The 21301-nt window shown below is 34.7% G+C and overlaps 1 protein-coding gene across 3 annotated transcripts in view; it reads right to left on the bottom strand.

Moving 5' to 3' along the window:
- Positions 1–21301, bottom strand: part of GCC2 (GRIP and coiled-coil domain containing 2) — a 52988-nt gene that overhangs the window by 13439 nt on the left and 18248 nt on the right. For 2 of the 3 annotated variants that reach the window (XM_077768546.1, XM_077768548.1), the window contains exons 10-18: positions 18418–18537; positions 15583–15747; positions 15187–15291; positions 14145–14307; positions 5498–5598; positions 5333–5410; positions 4519–4656; positions 3501–3622; positions 1590–1766 (exon numbers count right to left, since the gene is read on the bottom strand). In XM_077768546.1, coding sequence (XP_077624672.1) covers positions 1590–1766; positions 3501–3622; positions 4519–4656; positions 5333–5410; positions 5498–5598; positions 14145–14307; positions 15187–15291; positions 15583–15747; positions 18418–18537 — 1169 coding nt within the window. The remainder of the gene's footprint in view (positions 1–1589; positions 1767–3500; positions 3623–4518; positions 4657–5332; positions 5411–5497; positions 5599–14144; positions 14308–15186; positions 15292–15582; positions 15748–18417; positions 18538–21301) is intronic. The other variant, XM_077768547.1, reaches the window with a different exon arrangement.

Raw genomic sequence — 21301 nt, 5'->3', positions numbered from 1 at the left:
ACTTCAGGCATAGACATTGTTAATGGTTCAGCATGTAACTTTCCAAGATCTTTTTTCTATGTGCTACCCATATGCACACCGTACTAGGTTTTAAAACAAAATTCAGTGGCTAACGGGTGACATACAATAAAAATATCATATGCTTGGGAAAAGGTTTCTTAATTGCCAAATTTATACTGATCAATGAGTTCAGAAAATGCTAGAGTATGTTACCCCCCAAGACTGCTTTCTTCATACGCCTTTGTTCAAATAGTATCTACTAGGGAAGTAAAGGAAGAGCCGTCAACAGTCACACAGGTTTCTAAGGACGAGAAGGGTTACATTTTATAGCCAGGGTGAGGTTGGTAGTTTGCAGGTGACATCAGTGACATTATTCACTTTACCTACTTAAAAGCTAGAAACCTGAACACCAATCCGGACCTGGAACAACAGTGCTGATGGAAGATCTGTTCCAGCTATTACTGGTGTGTTTATAGTTGCTGGATCCTCTGGGGAATGTAGGTATTAGCTGCTCAGCTTAGTTTTAACAATCTCATATAGAGAAAGTATGAATATTAAGATGTTTAAAAAAGAAGAGGATTTATAAAGAAAAGGCTCTTCCTTCATACTAGGACACAGATAGTAACAGTATCACTCTTAATATGTATCAAGAAGCGGGGTAAGACCTCTAAAAATACCTGAAATGCTGTGAAGTTTCTAGCACTAAGAGTGCCTAGCATATAGTAGGCGCTCAAAAAATATTTATTGAACTTTAGAGTCTTCATTGGCACTTTTGTGTTAGCAATATATTTTGCAATAACTTTTCAAGAGTAAATAATAAGTGTGGGAAATTTCTAATGTAAATAGTAAGCAAGCATCACTATATTTAAGCTAATCTCATGGTAAACTCTGTCCCTAAAACCTTTGATTTACATGTTTAACTTATATAAATTACACTGCTAAAAGATTAGAAGCCAAAAAAATGAAGGTGTCAAGATTATCATAGATTAGGTGAGATACATAAAGTATTCCAATATCCTTGATGAATGATGCTCAATGAAGAACTCTTTTCCTTAGTCTAAGATACAACAAATGTTACCACCCAATTTCTTGATTATAGGAATCCGAAGTTCCTTGTTCACAATAATCTACTCCAACTGCCAATACCCCTGATGTGTACTCAAAGTACTGATTAACAGAGTAATCATATAACAACAAGGTGAAGACAGTTGCAGAGGTAAGTTGTATATTCTTTTTCAGCCAGCAGCTGTCTGAATGTTTTCCTCTAGAGAAAAGGAAAAATGCTTGTAATTTGACACCTGAGTTGGAAATTTTTTTTTTTCTTTTTTAAGAAACATTCTGGCCATAAAGGCCATAGAAGAGACAGAATACTGGATGAACAGATAAAGTTAACTGTTTTTTTAAAAAGTGAAGTATAAAAACAATAAAAAAGGAGGGCTTTAAGATAGAAATATAAAGTTACCAAGCTTTTAGAAGCATCTGTTTCCTATTTTTAACTTATCTCAGCAAGCAACACTTGAAGAGTTCTAGCAAGGAAATATTTCGCCGCTTCCTGGTATAAACACTTTTGGTGCCACTAGCAACCTTACTTTTCACGGAGTTCTGCCTCTTTGGACACAGTTTCCTGCAGCATCTTGTTGTGCCTTTCTAGCAGAGTATCATGTTCAGACTGTAATGTGTGAAGTTCGGATACGTTGATCTGTAAGTTATTTTGGGTGTCCTGTAACTTGATTTTTAGTTGATCAATCAGCATTTCCAGGTGTTCTCTAAAACAGAAACAGTTTTACAAAAAATTTTGAAAGAGGTAAATCTGATTTTGTGGTTTCAAATAAATTTTACTTTAATCATTTCATCTTTTAATGTCATATTCTTGTTATTATTATGGACAATTCTAAGCAAAGTATAACTGGAATAATTCAGTTATAGAATTCATCATAGTCAGAATTTATCTTAGGCAACTGCAGATTTACAAAAAAGTCTCTGAATTTATAAATTTCATATTCAAATGGAGAAGAGACCATTGAATGGTATTAAAAATGGCCTATTTTGTTATAGCACTATGGTTTTAATTTAAAAAAAAAATCATGCAGATATAAGCTTAGTTTCCTTAAAAAAAAAAGCATTTAATGCATAAGAAAATAGAAGGGATGTAAAATATTTACATTAAAATAATTTGAATAAAAAAATTCCAGCAAAATCAAAAAAGGCTCTAGGGGTTTCTGGGTGCTCAGTTGGTTAAGAGTCCAACTCTTGATTTTGGCTCAGGTCATGATCTCATGGTTCATGAGATCAAGCCCCATGCAGGGTTCTACACTGACAGTGCAGAGCCTCCTTGAGATTCTCTCTCTCCTCCTCTCTTTCTGCTCCTCCCCCACTCATGCTTTTTCTCTCAAAATAAACATTAAAAAAAAAGAGCAACACAAAAATTTTCAAAAAAGACTCTTGCAGAGGCTGACATTTTCATATTAAATGTGTCAATATTCAATTTCTGCTTTGAAATTTGAAGATGGGTTACTGACAGAGAAAATATCTCATTTTTTAGTCTACAGTTCCCATATTTAATAGATAATTAAATAAAAAGCACAAGTGTAAACATACAAACGTTGCAGAATATTTAGTCCTAGAACAGTAAGAGGGAGATGTAAAATTGCTTTGAACACTGACCCTCTACTTATAAAACACACTTGTTGTAGAATGCCTTGTTTCATATTTCTAGTGTATCTTCAAATAATTTACAAAAATGATCTTATGCTAGTTTTAAAGATGCATTAAAAATATACTATGGAAACAAATAATTAACATGGTCATAAATTTAAAAAGAAAAATTTAATTCCAGATTAGAATTTAGTACTTAATTTAAAACTTTTAGAAATAAATAAAATGTTCTCAAGCAATTTCTATTTAGCTTAATTAAATTTTAAATATTTATTTTTTCAGAGAGAGAGAGAGAGAGAGGGAGAGGGAGAGGGAGGGAGTAGGGGAGGGTCAGAAAGAGAGGGAGACACAGTATCTGAAGCAGGCTCCAGGCCCTGAGCTGTCAGCACAGAGCCTGACATGGGCTTGAATGCATGGACCACAAGATCATGACCTGAGCCAAAGTTGGACACTCAACCAACTTAGCCACTCAGGCACTGAGCTTAATTAATGGTGGGTATACCAAGGAAGCATTTTTATCTATTTCTAAATTTTCAAAATGGGAGAAACTAATCATAATATAACTTTAATGTCTGTATTTCTACTATGACCAGCTCCTACTACAACAAGATGACACTGTTAGTCTATACGTCAAAGACTATCTCCTGGTTTCACTACCCATATTACACATTGCTGCTGCCTGGAGACAGTGAAGCCAAGATGCCCTGCCTTCGTTACATGCCCACATTGCATGTAAAATTCCACAGTCAAATGAAATCAAAGTCGGATTTTCAACCTACTAGATGGAGGACCTATCTCAGGGGGAGGAAGGGAAACCTGCATGTTTCTTTCAATTTTGACTTTACCTTTCTTGTTTAGCTCCCTCGGTTTCAGTCTGAGACACAGATTTATTTTTCTGTTGTTTTAGAACATTGTGAACTCGGACTTTGTAGTTCTCAAATTCAGAGGCTATAGCAGCTTGTTCTGCCTATGACATTTAAAAGAGAGAGAATAATTTTTCTATTGAATTTTCCATTGTAACATAATCCTCTTATTTTCTTTCAGATTAATGATTTATGACGAAAACTGGTTTTAGAAAATGAATAAAATGGCTGATCTTCAGCCCTTCGGTTAACTTATCCTAAAAAGTGTGCTTCTGTTGGCTTTACATTTTTTAAAAGCCTTTCAATGATATAACTTTGTTTGACAGAAGATGTTTCTACATATTTTCCTCCGTGGTAGATTTACTGAATACCCATAAATTTTGTAATGGCGCTATTTTTGCCTTTGGAAATTTGGAAAGATTTTTACTTAAGATAGTCTCTTTTTCATAAATACAAGAAAAATTAATTCAAAGGAATTAAGCTACTTGAACTTCAGATTTCTAGAGAGAGAGGGAAAAGTGAAATTCTAGGTCTTTCACTTTCCCAAGGTGATCTCCCATTACCCTTCTGCCAAAATTGCTTACATGACAGCTGCACCTCTCACAAAGCTGCTGTACTGAGTCTGTTTTATATGCTGAAGAAAGTAGGCCCTCAGAGCCATTCTATAAGAATATTATTTTATAATCATTTGGCCCCCAGAAAGAACTATACACTTTTTAAATTATAAAATTTAAAGAAAATAACTCTTACATAAATTGCAAAACAAGGTTACAATGGAAACACGTACCCATATCTTCCTTTAAAAAAAAAAAAAAAAAGTTATGCAAGTGACAGGACCGGGGTGGGGTTGGGGTAAGGGTCAGATGAACTGCACAGGGTTTTCCTCTAGTAAGTGCTCTTAAATAACAGCGAACACTAAAAGGCAAGACCACAGCCCTCCCGTGAACTGCTTGCTAGGTGATGATAACCCCTGTTGGCTGCTTCCATGTGAAGCAGGTACCTTGGCAGTGCGGCATTCTTCCTGAAGGGCTGTCACTTTTTGCTGGTATGCACTCAGTGTGCGCTGGTGCTGGTCCGCAGAAGTCTTCAGCTGTTCATGAGCTTTACGTTTCTCAGAGGTTATTTCAGCCAGCTGAATCTGGGATAAAAATCTTTCAATTAAGCTCTAGCAAATTGGATCTTCACTAATCAAACAGACTTTCCTTTAAATAAACTTGAGTTTTGGATCATGAGTATGTATAACAGATAAAACTAAATTTTAGAATTTAAAAGAATCTGTTATTATTGAAAGGGTAAAGACAATAGAATATTTTCCCCATAAATTCAGTTTTCCTTAAAATCAATCATAAAAAATTAAAAAATTCCAGACTACTTGTTACAGTTCAGTTTCATTGCATACATCAAGGTATTATATAATAGTTATAAATATATAAAAATAATAATGGAAGTATACATATATACATATACAACCTAAGCATATAAAACCATTTTAGATGCTGACTGTTGTGACTACACCCTCATTTAGAAAGCTCAGACGCAGGTCTAGGGCCATGTTGATTTTACGTTGTACTATTCTTAGTGCATTAAGGGATTTTCAAATACATGAACAGAATCTCGCTTACGCTAAATGGGATACTTCAGTTATATGTCATACTTATATGCCTTACTGCTTCTACTTTTTCTATGTTGAGGAAGGATATTGGGGGAGAAAACGTGTGTGGCTATATAAAAATATGTACATAGGGATATTCAGAGAAATCCTTACATGGTACCTTACTTCTTTCGCAAATCCTCAAAAGTAAAAAGAATCTTACTTTATAGACTTCTATTTGCTGCTGGCTTGCTTCCAGCTCACCCTTTAAAGATGCTTGAAGTATTAAGTGATCAGTTTCCTAAAGAATAAGAATTTTGGTTATATTTAAAAAAGAAGGGCTTTATAGATACATAAACTGAAATATGAAAATAGGAAATTAACATACTGCTTGCTTTGAATCTGCAAGGTCTTTTTTGGTTTTCACAAGCAACTGCTTGATTTTGGCATTTTTTTCCTCCTGTTGTTGCACTGAAGACTGTAGTGAAGCTAGCAAAGGAAACAATTTCAGAAGAGATTGAACAATTTTTATGAAGGACTTTAAATAAACAAATGACAACCTTTTCTTCATATTAACCTATCTTTAAAAGAAACNTAAAAAAAAAAAAAAAAAAAAAAAACATTTAAAAGAAACTTGTCTTAGCCTTTTATTATGGAACATTTCAAATATACATGACAGTAGTGACAACTGTGCAATAAACTCCCTGCACCCATCTCTCAGCTGTAACATTTACCAATATATAGCCAATCTTATTTCACCCAGAATAGGAATCTGGTCCACAGGCTAAAATCTGTCTGCTGCCTGTTTTGTAAAGAGTGTTATTAGAATACAGTCAAGCTTGTTTATTTACATGTTGTTCACAGTTGCTTTAGTACAACAATGACAATTTTACTAATGGTGATAGAGATATGATGTGATCTGCAAAGCCTAAAATATTTACTGTGTGGCCCTTGAAAAAGTTTGCCAACCACTAACCTATACCGTCACCTATTCCTTATGCTCTCACTGCTTTTTGGGTGTTTTCTGTTGGGGTTTTTTTGTTTGTTTGTTTTTGTTTTTGTTTTTGTTGTTCTTCACAAGAAATCCACTTATCTGCAAATATTTCAGTATACATCTCTAAGTAAAGTTATATACTTGGTGTACACTTAAAAGATAAAACTTTACTTTTAAGAAGTACCTCAAGGGGCAAAAGGGCAACTGGGTGGCTCAGTTGGTTAAGCCTCTGACTTCAGCTCAGGTCATGATCTCACATTCGTGGGTTCAAGCCCCACATCAGGCTCTGTGCTGAGCTCAGAGCCTGGAGCCTGCTTCAGATTCTGTATCTCCCTGTCTTTCTGCCCCTTCCCCTCTCATGCTCTGTCTCTCTGTCTCAAAAATAAATAAAACTTAAAAAAAAAAGAAGTACCTCAAAAGAGGTGCTGTGTATTTCCAATTATATCACAGCAGAGGCACATCCGTGGTTGTCTGTTTTTGTGATACTAATTATTTTGTAGAATGGGACTATCAGTGACAATTCACTAAGAAACAAATTAAAACTTGATAAAAAAACAAAAAACTGTTATGCTAACAGAGGTTAAAACAAACAAACAAACAAACATCAAATAGGAACAAGTGGATTTACTGTCTAGATCACAGGTGCCCAACTACAGCCAGCAGGCCAAAGCTGGCCACGGCCTATTGTGAAAGAGATGAAGAGTGTATGATAGAGGCCATGTAGCTCGTGAAGCCATGGAGGCTGACTTCCTGGTCCTTTAAGAAAAAGTATGCTGGACACCTGATCTAAGCCAATTACATGGGCACTATGTAATTGTGCTACTAAAGTATCTTATAATCAATGATTAACTTTATGTAGTTGTATTATTTGGTAAATATGAACACATATACTCTAAGAATATATCTTAATTATAACTTTATGATAAATCTAACTGAGTTAACTTCTGGCAACTATTTGCTCAGTTCTAAAAAGCATTTTCTAAAGCATAAATTATATATGAAACCTTTGTTAAGTGCTCCAGGAATTATGGTAAGATACAGTAAGTTCCTGAGATCAAAAGTCTAAAAATGAAATCGGAGATAGCATTTCACATGATAACATAAAGCAAAATATAAGTGTATGAAAGAAATACAAAAGGCTACAGAGATCCACAGAAGCTAAAGGTTATATAAAGTTTGCACAGGACAAGGAAAAAAATTTTTTTTAATTTTTAAATGTTTATTTTTTAGAGAGACAGAGTGTGAGCAGGGGAATGGCAGAGAAAGAGGGAGGCACAGAATCCAAAGCAGGTTCCAGGCTCTGAGCTGTCAGCACAGAGCCTGATGCAGGGCTTGAACCCATGAACTGTGAGATCATGATCTGAGCTGAAGTCTAACGCTCAACCGACTGAACCACCCAGGCACCCCAGACAAGAAAAATTTCACAGAACAGGAAATATTGAAGATTAGGAAGGATTCCCAAAAGTGGGCACGGGCACGATGGTGGGAGGGTGATGGCGTAAAAGGGTGATGGCATCTTTAGAGATGAGATTTACAGTTACAGAAAAGCAGAGATTTTCCCCAGAAAAATGTGAGAGAGTAGTGAGAATTAAGTTGAAAAGTCAGTCTGGGGCCAAATGTTAGAGGGGTTTCAGATTAAGTTGTGTGTTGCTAATTTATTAGGCAGCTTTTTTTTCCCCCAACAGAATGCTGTCTGGATGCTTTATCTTTTACCTACTCTACCACATCTCCTTAGTCCAACCTTCCAAGGCCTTTGCTGCCATGAGCCTGGTGGTTTTTGACAGATTCTACACCATTCCAATTAATCCAGTATGTTGGCAGACTAATCTTCCCCCACGGTCTTTAAAAAGGGCCCTAATACATTCTTCAGGTACTTCATGAACTGGATCAAAAATGTCTTCCTAATCATACTTCAGTTCTCCCTGGCAGGTCAAGTCTCTCACTCCAACTGATCAAGATTTCCAAAATTATGTTATTTCTTTTAGCTTTTGCTTTATATTATGGCTGCATAAAAGAATACTCTTTCCCTGTCTGCCTTTTCTCTCCAAACCTTACCCACCTTGAGCTCCAACTTGTAACTGTTTTAGTCTATAGAATCTCTCTTCCCCCTGAACTCTCAGCACTAACTGCCTGTACCACTTATTTCTGTACTTATTTATTGAATAAAATTTTTTTTTGGTTTTTCTAAGGTATCAATCTTCTCTTTCAGCCTGGTTGATGACCAAATATACACATAATCACTCCTTCACAAAGTCAAATGTTTGTATTGCTGGAATATAATCTAGAGCTCTGCCATTCAATTTGCACATAGAACACAGTTGGAAATTATTGTATGTACATGAGAGATACATGTATAATTGCCTGGAAACTTTACAGTCCTTTCAATTATCTGAATATTCTAAGATTTTCCCCTGGATGCAGGCAGATATCAGAATTCTGCATATGTAGTTTCATTGCTTTGTTTATTCATAGAATCACCTTTATTCAGCTGTGATTTGGCTACAGATTAAAAGAAGTACCCATTATGAAACATTCATGGGAGATTTGCTACTTTATTTACTGTGGAGATGCCATTAAGAATACAAATACAGATTATTAGTGGTTTCTGTTAAAAGTAAATATAAAAAGCATACTGGGCTTAAAAATTCCCTGAGCAGACAAAACCTCAAGTCACATAAGTGAAACTTATTTAGCTTATTCTGCAAAACAAGTGAACTTGTCATCTACAAACCCCCATTGTAATAAATAATCATTGTAAAGGTAAAATTCACTCATTTTCATTTATAAACCAATCCTGCAAGGTAATACCCCCGGTTATCAGTCTCTGAATTTGCAAACTCCCAGTTCATGAACTGTTCTTATATGCACAGTAGACCTTACTAAATATTATTTATTGATTTGGTGGTTTTACTTTTTGCTTTTTCTGGATGTTTCACAGTCATAAGTTAGCATTAACTTCAAAATCAGATATGAGACTCTTGAAAACAGATTTCATTTTATTAAAAAAAATTTTTAACGTTATTTTTATTTTTAAGAGAAAGAGAGAGAGGGCAAACAGAGGAGGGGAAGAGAGAGAGAGAGACAGACAGACAGAATCAGAAGCAGGCTCTGAGCTATCAGCACAGGGTCCAATATGGGGCTCTAACCCACAAACCACGAGATCATGAACTGAGCTGAAGTCACTCAACCTACTGAACAACCCAGGCACTCCTTGAAAACACAGATTTTACTGCCCCACCCTTTAAGATTCTGATTCTTTACATCTGTGCCTGGGCTCTCCAAAAATGTCTCCAATACTATGTAATATTTAAGTTAGATTAAATAAGATATCACACATCTTAGTACCAGGAAAAGCTATGTTTCTTGCAAGTATCACATTTGTTCTAATATTGTGGCTATTGTAAACCTTGTACCTGATAATGCTCCTGTCTTTCAAGGCTACTGGGAAACTCAAAGCCAATTTATACAGACCTTAGTGATGCCAAAAGCACACAGAACATACACTTTATGTCTTGATCTTATATCTCACTTTACTGTATCGTCCTAGACCTCAATATTTCCTTTTATCTCATTTCCTCATCATTTACATATCTGAAATCTTGTACAGTAGTATCTTTGCAGTCACCTCAAATCATTTTATGGAACTTCTGCCTCTTATTGTGAGGGAGTAACAAGTCTTAGACTTACCTTCCCATGGTAAAACAATTAGAAAACTGAACAAAATATATGAAAAAAAATTATGTTTTCTGACATTAGACAATAAACACTATAGAACTGTGATCCCTGAGAGAAGATATACAAGGTGAGTCATATTACAGTCTCAGCTTTCTGTCAGGAGGCAATTTCTAGACTGTGGTACAGAAAGGAACTCCCCAAACGGAGCAATGGTCTTGCTGAGATTCAAAGAACAATGGCTGGGGAAAGAACAGTGAATAGAGAGCTATAACTGGAACAATTCCCAAAGCTCACAAAGGGCTATAAATTGTTCCAACCAGCCAGAGTAAAGAGACTTTGTTTCATATATGGGCATTCAGTAGACATCAGAAGATCCCTACTTTAGTAAAGTGGCTGAACTAAATCTATAGGAAAGGGTACTCTACACTTCTAAAAAAAATGAAAAACAGGCCACAACAGAATAAAACTGATCTATAAATGCCTGCCGGTCTAACTCTATAAGTGAATAAAAAATTCTAGCATTCAACAATGTAAAATTCACATCCAATTAGAAGGTTATTTTCCATGCAAAGCAGTAGGAAATTATTACTCATAACAGGAGAAAAAAATCAATCAACAGAATTAGAACAAGAAATTACAGACTATGCTTAAGGATTTAAAGGAAAACACAGTGAAGAGATAAATGGAAAAGAAGAAAAAAAAACCCACAAATGGCATTTCTAGAGATTAAAAATATAATATCTCAAGTGAAAATATCACTGGATGATAACACATTAGACTCTGAAGATGAGAGAATTTAAAAATTATTTAATAACAGAAACAACTAGAATAGAAGCTATATTCTATTTAATAGTAGAAACTATCCAAAAAGCTTAGAAAGTGAAAAAAGAAGAGATATGAAAAAACAAACAAATCATCATTAACACTATGGTAATATATCAAATGGTCTAATGTGTGTAATTGGAGTCTCACGGGGAAAAAGAGAGCAGGATTTAAACAAAAAATAATAAATATTGGCCAAAAATATGATCAACTTGAAGAAAACTAGAAAATTTAAATACAACAAAGAAATTCAATAAACCACAAGCAGGATATAAACAGAGAAAGAAAACATTAACAAGGCACATCATAAAATTCTATACCCAGCACAGAACTATCTTTCAAAAATGAAGGTAATTTTTTTCAGGTGAAAACATGACAGAATTCAATACCTATAGCCCACGTTACAAAATATGTTAAAGGGAGTTCTTCAGGCAAAAGGAAAGTCATACTTGATGAAATCTGGATAAACATGAAGAAATGAAGAGCAACAGAGATGGTAAACATGTGGGCAAATATTTTAAGAAAATTCTCTAGGCAGACCATGAGAGACTCTTGAATGCTGACAAAAACTGAGGACTGATGGATGTGGGGGGGAGGGGGGATGGGCATGGAGGAGGACACTTGTGGGGATGAGCAATGGGTGTTATATGGAAACCAATTTGACAATAAACTATTTGTAAAAAAAAAAAAAAAAAGAGTTGAAAAACCATACTGGCCTTATAGTCTACAGACATACTAAACTCACTCCTTGGATGTTTTTGGTAAATTCCTTAGCATTTTCTATATATATGATAACGTATGACTAAATTTTGTTTACTGATATGTTATTAAATATTTTTGATACTATCTTCATAAGAGGTGTTGATCTGTAGATGTCTTTTCTAGTAATATCTATTTTTTAAAAGAGTTATAATACTGGCCTTATGAGTTGGGAAGGAAGTGTTCCATCTTACCAAGTTTTTTGAAAGCATTTGTGTCTTCCTTAGTCGTCTGATACAGTTTACCAGAAAAAAGACATCTGTACCTATAGGTTTTATTTATGTTTTTGGAGCAGTGGGCGGGGCGGGGAGAGGAGGCGCTGGGTGGCTCGGTTGTTTGAGTGTCTGACTTCTGCTTAGGTTGTGATCTCCTGGTTCATGAGTTTGAGCCCCACATCAGGCTTGCTGTTGTCAGCTTCATATCCTCTGCCCCCCACCGCCCCTCCCCTGCTTGTGTGTCCTCTCTCTCAAAAATAAATTTAAAAAAAAAAAAAAAGAAAGAAAGAAAATTCTCTAGTTTTTTATTTCTTTAAAATAGGGATTGGAAAATGTTTTCAATGGTGAGATAATAAATACTATAGTCTTGCAGGTGATACAGTATCTGTTACAACTACTCAACTGTGCTGTTGTAGCATGAAAGTAGCAACAGATGATACACACAAATGAACATGGCAGTGTTTCAATAAAACCTTTATATTAACAGGCAGTGGACTGTGGGCCCTGGTTTGCTGATCTCTCTTTAAAAGAGAACTATTTTTAAACAAAAATAACATAATTATTACATTTCTAACACATGTGGAAAACATGTGAAATAATGCGTGTGACAAAAATAAAGCAAAGATGAAAAGAGGGGAATAAACAGTACTGTAAGATTCTTATACTATATATGAAGTGGTATAATTTACTTAAGTGTAATTTGTAATAAGTATGTATTAAGTTCATGATGTAAACTATAAACCCTAAATCAACCACTAAAAACTAACAAAGGTATAGCTAATAAAGGAGATAAAATGGTATCATATAAATTACTCAATTCAAAAGAAGGCAGATAAAAGAGGAAAAAGGAAACGAATTACAAGAGTAATAGAAAATAATAAGCAAGGTAGCCTACTCATAGAAATAATTAGTTAAAAATAAATGACTTACACATTCCAATTAAATGGCAGAGGGTGTCAGCTTGGAGAGAAAAGGAAAACTCAACTATACGCTATTTAAAAGAAATACTTTATAGACTTAGTTTGAAAGCCAAAGGATAGGAAAAGATATGTTGTGTTAACAATAAACAAAAGAAAGCTGGAGTGGTTATATTAATATCAAAGTGGACTTTAGGGGCGCCTGGGTGGCTCAGTTGGTTGAGCATCCGACTTCAGCTCGGGTCATGATCTCAAGGTTTGTGGGTTCAGGCCCCACATCGGGCTCTGTGCTGATGGCTCAGAGCCTGTTTCGGATTCCATGTCTCCCTCTCTCTCTGCCCCTCCCACTCATTTTCTGTCTCTCAAAACTGGATAAATGCTATAAAAAATTTAAAAAAAAAGTGGACTTTAGAAAAAGAAATATTACTAGTGTTAACAAAACACATTTCACAATAGAAGAATTAAATTACCAAGAACAAGTAACGATTCTAAATGTATATGTAGCTAATTCCAGAGTTTCTAAATACATGAAGCCAAAACTAACAGAAGGGAAAAGAGAAAGAAATCCAGAGTTATGTTCAGGAAATTCAATATCCCTCTCTCAGTACTTGATAGAGGAATAGTCAGAAAACCATTAAAAATATAGAAAACTTAGTCATCTAACTTGATTTAATTGACATTAGTTAGAACACTCTATCCAACAACTTATACAGCTGAACACACTGTTTTCAAGTGCTTACAGAGCTTTCACCAAAAGAAATCTTATTTTGAACCCTAAAAACAAAACTCAATAAACTTAAAAGGACTGAAATCATACCGAATATTTTTTTTTAATGTTTTATTTATTTCTGAGACAGAGAGAGAGAGAGAGAGAGAGCATGAGAGCGTGAACAAGGGAGGGTCAGAGAGAAAGGGAGACACAGAATCTGAAACAGGTTCCCGACTCTGAGCTGTCAGCACAGAGCCCGACGTGGGGCTTGAACCCACGAACCATTAGTTCATGACCTGAGCCAAAGTCGGATGCTAAACTGACTAAGCCACACAGGAGCCCTCAGAATATGTTTTTTAACTACAAAGGAATTCAGTTAGAAATCATTAACAGAAAGATATCTGAAATTCCTTCAAATGAATTAAATAACAGACTTTTAAATAACCTATGAGTCAAAGAAGAAATGCAAAGGAAATTTAAAAAAATCTTGAGCTGAGTAAAAATAAAAAGTTTAACATACCAACTTATGAGATATGGCTGAAGGAGTGCCTGGGAATATTTAGAGCTTTAGATGCTTACATGAGAAAGCATTTTATGGAAAGAATGGAATGTAATCACCTTAAAGAAAAGTATTCACTGCTATTTAAATGTTCCTACTCTGCTGACAACCAGCAAATCGTGGACAAGACCATTTCCTATCTTTGTATCACACAGCAGGTACCTAAGAAATGTTTAAGTAAGTGAATGCATTATTCACCAATCTGGACTGTACACATCCAAAGAAAACATGGTTTTACAACTCTCCTGGTCCTTAAGAATAGTGAGCACTGTGTGAAAGATATGGTTGGCAGTCAAAGACTGGTGAAATGAACAACTAATATTGCTGCCCTGTATTCTGTTACAATGAAATTATTGTAAGTTAAAGTTAATTTTGTTTTACTCACTCATTTCTTCCTGCAGGGTTTCTTGTTTCTGCTTCTGAATTTTTATTTCTTGCTCCAAATCTTCTATCTTGATGTTTTTATTAGCTAACTTTTGATTTAGTTCTTTCATCAAACGTTCATAATCAGCTATTTCCATATTCATCAAAGTGGTTTGCTGGGCATCCTGCACATACCAGAAATAAAAGGTCCACATAATAGTAGATCAGTTGATTTTATTTGTAAAATTGCTAATTGCATAATTATGAATTATGCCATAGGAATAAAAATATTCTATTATGCTTTTCTGTAACATAGAAAGTTTACACATCATATGAATAAACTAGATGTTGGTACTTCCGAATTTGTAATTTTATAAAATAAAGTATTTTCTAATAGTTTAATCCAACTTTCTCAATTTCACTGACTTTCATCATAATTCTTGTTAACCACAATTGATAGTTCTACCCATCGTGCTCTTATTTATAAAATATTAACATTGAAAAAATATTTTTAATTAATTAATTTATTTTGAGAGAGAGAGCCAGGGAGGGGCAGTGGGGGAAGGGTAGAAAGAGAATCCCAAACAGGTTCTGTGCTTTCAGTGGGGCTCAATCTCCCAAACCATGAGATCATGATCAACAGTCAGACTCCGACCAACTGAGCCACTCAGGTGCTCCTAAAATATTAACATTTTAAGCAGCTCTTAGAGTACCTTTCTTTTTAGCCTCATCTTTGAAGAACTAGAGAAAAATTAGCCAAAGTTTTAAGTATAATACAAATTCCCATTGTTGACATTAATTACACCTTCATGTGTCATAGAACAATTCTGTACAAAAAATGAATTATCAAACCAAAATCTAATCATTTGTGAGCTGAGATTCTTCTGAAAAAAAAGGACTGACAGAAATAAGTTAAACTTGCAATTTTTTAGGGCTAACAATTTACACAAGATTATTTTAGTACCTCAAAAACCTTGTTTTTGAAATATTTCCTTTCTAAACTATTAGAATAGTTTAACACTGGGAATATTGACCTCAGTTTGGAATTTAGTAGTTTATTTTACCTTTCTAACCAGTTCTAATTCTTGCATAGTTTTCTGAAGCTGTTTCTTTTCCTTCTGAAGTTGCAGCCGAAGTTCTTCAAGTTCATTTACAGAATTGGCATGCTCCTGAAATTAAAAATAAAAATAACACCACCCCATCCCCCAAGCCAACCAACATTAAAAAGGTATTTGTAAGGGTCTATAAAATGAATGTGACATACTAAGATATAAAAAGCTTGAAAATATTTTAATATTTAAAAAATGTGCACTCCAAAATCATATCTTGGGATTCTCAAATTCATAGTTGACAAACATTAAGGAATTAATGAACTCTGTTGTATCCAGTCTTTCCTTCACTTAAGTAACATAATAAAAATATCGCTATATAACAAATTAATCCCACAGGACTGTTTGTACCTTTATCTTCTGTTCTTTCTGAAGTTTTTCTGCTTCCAACTCTTTATCTGCCACTGCTTTGGCTTTTTGGACTTCTAATATCTGTACTTCTAATAACTTTGCATTAGATTGTAGTGTCTCTATACGAGCCAGGAGATCTTCATTATCAGAATTTAATTTTTCACACTAGAATGACAAATGTTCACTACTGTAAACATGCAGAAAATATGTACAAGAGAGGAAGAATAAAATGGTACATTATGAGATTATTGGCACAATTTGAAAAGTGAAGACTTCAAAAACAATTCCACATAATGTAAAATTGAGAATTAAGTTTAAAACTGAATTATTGTTTGTTTGTTTTGTTTTGTTTTGTTTTTTACAAATAAAACACTATTATTGTTAACAAAAAAGAAACAAAACCAAAACCACCTCAGGAATCTGAGATCAGAGCAGTAGATAAGACAGGAAAGTTGCCAGCTATTTTGTTATAGTCTTCCCCCAACAGTGGGAAAAGGAAAATAAAATTAAGTTTCTATTAATTTTAATTAAAAATTATTATGCAAAAAATATTGAAATTGAATATATTACAATTTTCATGTTTGCATTTACTCAATTTAAAATTACCTGAAAAGTCCTCTCAACCAAGTGGGTGTGGAAGGAATGTACCTCAACATAATAAAGGCCGTCCGTATATGACAAGCCCACAACTACATCATACTCAATGGTGAAAAGCTCTTCCTCTAAAATCAGGAACAAGACAAGATTTCCACACTTGACATTTTTATTTAACATAGTATTGGAAGTCCTAGCCACAGCAATAAGCAAGAAAAAGAAAAGGCATCCGAATTAGAAAGGAAGAAGTAAAACTGTCACTATTTGCAGATGACAGGATACTATGTATAGAAAACCCTAAAGACTCCACCCAAAAACTGTTAAAATAAATGAATTCAGTAGAGCTACAGAATATATACAGAAATCTGTTGTACACTAATGATAAACTATCAGAAAGAAGAATTAAGAATAAACAATTCCACTCAAAACTGCATCAAAAAGAAAAAATAAGTAGCTAGTAAAGACCTGTATCCTTAACTTTAAGACACTGATGAAAGAAATTGAAGATGACACAAATAAATGAAAACATATTCTATGTTTAGATTGGAAGAATATTTTTCAAAATTCCAAATATTGTTATCTTGACCAAAGTAATCTATAGATTCAAAGCAATCCCTAACAAAAATCCAATGGCATTTTTCAGAGAACTAGAACAATTCCAAAGTTTGTACAGAACCTGAAAAGAGCCCAAATAGCCTTGAAAAAGAAGAATGAAACTGGTGCTATGTGCTCCCCGATTTCATACTATATTACAAAACTATAGTACTCAAAACGGTATATTATTGGCATAACAGACACACAGATCAATGAAACAGAATAAAGAGCCCAGAGATAAACCCATGATTATATGGTCAACTCACTTATGACAAAGGAGCCAAGAATATACAATGAGAAAAGTACAGTCTCTTTAATAAATGGTGTTGGACAAGTTGGATGTCCACATGCATAAGACTGAAATTGGACTACTACCTTCATCTTACACAAAAATTAATTCAAAATGATTTAAAGATTTGAATGTAAGACCTGAAACCATAAGGCTCTTAGACACTGGCAACTTGATGCTGGTCTTGTCAATATATTTCGAACCTGATACCAAAAGCAAATGCAACAACAACAAAAAATCAACAAATGGGGCTGCATCAAATTCAAAAGCTTCTTTACAGCAAACGAAACCATCATCAAGAGAATAAAAAGGCAAATTCTCTACTGAATGGGAGAAAATATTTGCAAACCTTATATCTGGTAATGGGTTAATAGCCTAAATAAAGAACTCATATAACTCAGTAGCAAAAAACCAAACGATTTGATTTAAAAATGGGCAAAATATCTATACAGGCATTTTTCCAAAGACATACAGATGAAAGATGTTCAACATCACAGGTCATCAAAGAAATGCAAATCAAAACCACAATTAAATATCATCTCATACCTGTTAGAATGGCTATCATCAAGAAAACAGAAACAGCAAGTGTTGGCAAGGATGTGGAGAAAAGGGAACCCTTGTGCACTGTTGATGGGAATGTAAATTGGTGCAGCCACTGTGGAAAACCTTATGGAAGTTCTCAAGAAATTAAAAACAGAACTACCATATGATCCAGTAATTCCACTTCTGGGTATTTATCTGAAGAAAACAGAAACACTAACTCACAAAGATATATGCACAACCATGTTCACTGCAGCATGACTTACAATGGCCAGGATATGGAAATAGCCTAAGTATGCACTGACAATGAATGGATAAAGAAAATGTAGTGTGTATATATATAATGGAATATTATTCGGCCATACAGAAGTATGAAATCTTGCCATCTGTGGCAACATGAATGGACCTTGAGAGCATTATGCTAAGTAAAATAAGTCAGAGAAAGATAAATACCATATGATCTCTTATATATGTGGAATTAAAAAAAAAACAACTAAGCTCATAGAATATGTGGTTGCCAGAGGCACAAGGTAGGGTATGGGTGAAATGAGTGAAGTCAAAGGGTATAAAATTCCAGTTATACAATAAATAAGTCATGAAATGTATAGCATGGTGCTATAGTTAATAACGGTGTATTGAATATTTAAAAGTTGCTAAGAGAGTAAATCTTAAAAGTTCTAATTCCAAGGAAAAAAATTCTGTAACTACATACGGACAGGTGTTAACTAGACTTCACAATATATACAAATAATGATGTACACCTGAAACTAAACTAATATAATGCTGCATGTCAATTATACCTCCAAATTTTTTTTTACCTGAAAAGTCGAATTCCTTAAATGTCTTGTTAGTTCTTCTATGTGATGTTCAAAATTATTAGCACGTTCTTTTTCCACATCCAACTGCTCTGACTGCTTATCATATTCTAATAAAAGATTCTTGAGTAAAAGACAAAATGATGTAACTTTAGACAATTATACTTTTGACCAATCAGACTGTATTACCAAGCCTTCTTGATGTAACATTTGAGTCCATTCTGAAAGTTTAAAACTTATCGAAGTTCAACATTTGACAGAACATCGAATTGGCACTGTATTATAAAATTAACATAGTTCAGAGGACTTTAGTATGGGATGGAACTATTAGAGGGCAAAAGGATCTTACACTTGTACAGTATCAGCAAGTTAAATACATTCTAGTCATCAATAAACTTCTAGAACATAAACAAGATTTAAAGAGGGAGAAGAAAAAGTTTAACCTGGTGGCCTATTAACTCCCCTAACGAATTGTGATGAGGGAATTGTGATGAGGCCTGGCCTAATATAAGGTATAAGGTGTAAGTATAAGGACATGGGAAGATATTTTATAAAATTAGTCTCTCATTTTCTGTGGCAAGACATTTAACATTTTCTGGACTCTAAAACCAATGGAATTTTCTTTGATATTTTTGGTTGGTCCCTACTCAAGAACAAAATGCCTGGGCTGACATTTTTGCAACATACTGGCAAATCAGGTTATTCTCCAAAATATGTAAATGAGATTCACTGTTTTAAGACTGCATTTAGTGTTTTTTTCTTCTCTCCTCTAATAAATACTGTTTTTGCCTTTGTTCCAGAAAACTGACTGTTCCCCACATAAGTGAATTTGTGTACAGTAACTAACAAAATTTAAGTTTTCTTTGAAAGTTTATTTTGGAAAGCCTAAAAAGTGGCCTTCATCCAGACCAGGACCTCTGAAGTCCTTGGCTCCCCTTCCCAGACTGCTCTGGGGTTTCATGTGTGACAATTATAGGCTCTTTCTGGCTCTTGCTTGCCAAATCTGATTCTTGGCCAAGTCTAATTTTGTTTCTAATTCTCACTTACACATAATCAACTATTATCCACACTGGTAGCTGAATGTTGGAACCTAAGTTTCAACTTTATGGTCTACCTATCTAATAATCGGCAAAAAGCAGGATTTGGGAACCTAGAAGCTGGCTTATATATATATATATATATGTTTGTCCATGTTTATTTGCCTGAGGGTTATGCTATTTCCTGGCTTAAATGAATTTGGGGTTGGGAAATCCTTTGTCTTCCACAGAGAGAAGATTCCATGCTATTTGTGCAGATTCCTCTAACTTTATATATCAGAGACCTTTATCTTCTTAAACTCTATCTTGTTTTTGTTCTTGTTTTTACTTGCTATGACTCTAATAGTTTTCAAGAGTTACAAAAATGGGATTCCTATAACAAAGCTGACTTAAGTAAATAATGGCTTGCCACAGGAAATTCTGACTATAATCATATTATTCCTAAGGGGAGCACTGGAACAAAAAATAAATGCCATGCATGCAATGGTCAAATATCTTCAATGAATATGCCAATACTGCTTCTAAGCGAATGAATAATTACAAATTATCATCACTTCAGACTGTTGCATCTTCCTATCTTTAAAAAAGATATATGAAACAACTAAGAGCCGCCTGGGGAACTCAGTTAAGTGTCCAATTCTTGATTTTGGCTCAGGTCATGATCTCACGGTCATGAGATGAAGCACTGCATCAGGCTCTACACTGAGCATGGAGTCTGCTTGGGATATTCTCTCTCTCTCTCTCTCTCTCCTCCTCCTCCTGCTCATGTGTGCATGTACACACTCTCTTTCTCTTAAAAATTAAAAAACTGATAAAAATGATTATTATAAGTGATAGGAACACTGAAAAAAAACACTAGCCAGATTCACAAGTCTATAAAATTCCTCAGCATCCCAATACTGATATTCCCTGAGGAACCTAACAGAGCTCAGTTATGTCTATTTTTATAAAAAGTGGTCATCATTCTTAATCATATCAGTACCGATTTAATCTTACATCCTATTGTTTCATCATAAATGGAATCCCTAGCTTATTCAAAGACTAAGAAAATTGTACAACTATAAAATGTATTTTTTTTTTTTAAGGTTTACTTACTTAGAGAGAGAGAGCCAGTAAGCTGGTGAGGGGCGGAGAGAGAGCGCGAGCGAGTAAGCTGGGGAGGGGCGGGAAGAGAGACAGAGCATCCTAAGCAGGCTCCACACTGTCAGCACAGAGCCCTATGTGGGGCTTGAACTCACTGAGATCATGACCTGAGCCTAAATTCAGAGTCAGATGCTTAACTGACTGAGCCAACCAGGCACCCCTAAAATGTATTTTAAAAAGTGTTTTAGAGGCATCTGCGTGGCTCAGTCGGTTAAGCAGCCAACTTTGGCTCAAGTCATGATCTCACAGCTTGTGAGTTCGAGCCCTGCGTCCAGCTCTGTGCTGACAGCTCAGAGCCTGGAGCCTGCTTCGGATTCTGTATCTCCCTCTCTCTCTCTGCCCCTCTTCTGCTCGTGCTCTGTCTCTCAATAAATAAACGTTAAAAAAATTTTTTTAATAAAAATAAAAATGTTTTAATAGACTTCATTTTTTAAGAGTTTTAGGTTCACACCAAAACTGAGGAAAGTACAGAGATTTCCTATTACTCCTCCACTGCCAAATGCAGAACCTTCTATATTATCAGTAAGTCCCACCCCATTGCACATTTGTTACAATTGATGACCCTACACTGACACATCACCATCCAAAGTCCAGAGTTTACTTTAGGGTTCACTTCTGGTGGTGTACCTTCTCTAGCTTTGGACAAATTTATAATGACATACATCCACCATTAATCAGTATCATACAGAGTAGTTTCACAACCTAAA

This window comes from Crocuta crocuta, unplaced genomic scaffold (assembly GCF_008692635.1).
Source record: "Crocuta crocuta isolate KB4526 unplaced genomic scaffold, BGI_CrCroc_1.0 scaffold788, whole genome shotgun sequence".
NCBI classification, from domain to species: Eukaryota; Metazoa; Chordata; class Mammalia; order Carnivora; family Hyaenidae; genus Crocuta; species Crocuta crocuta.
This window is presented reverse-complemented; position numbering and strand designations above follow the sequence as displayed.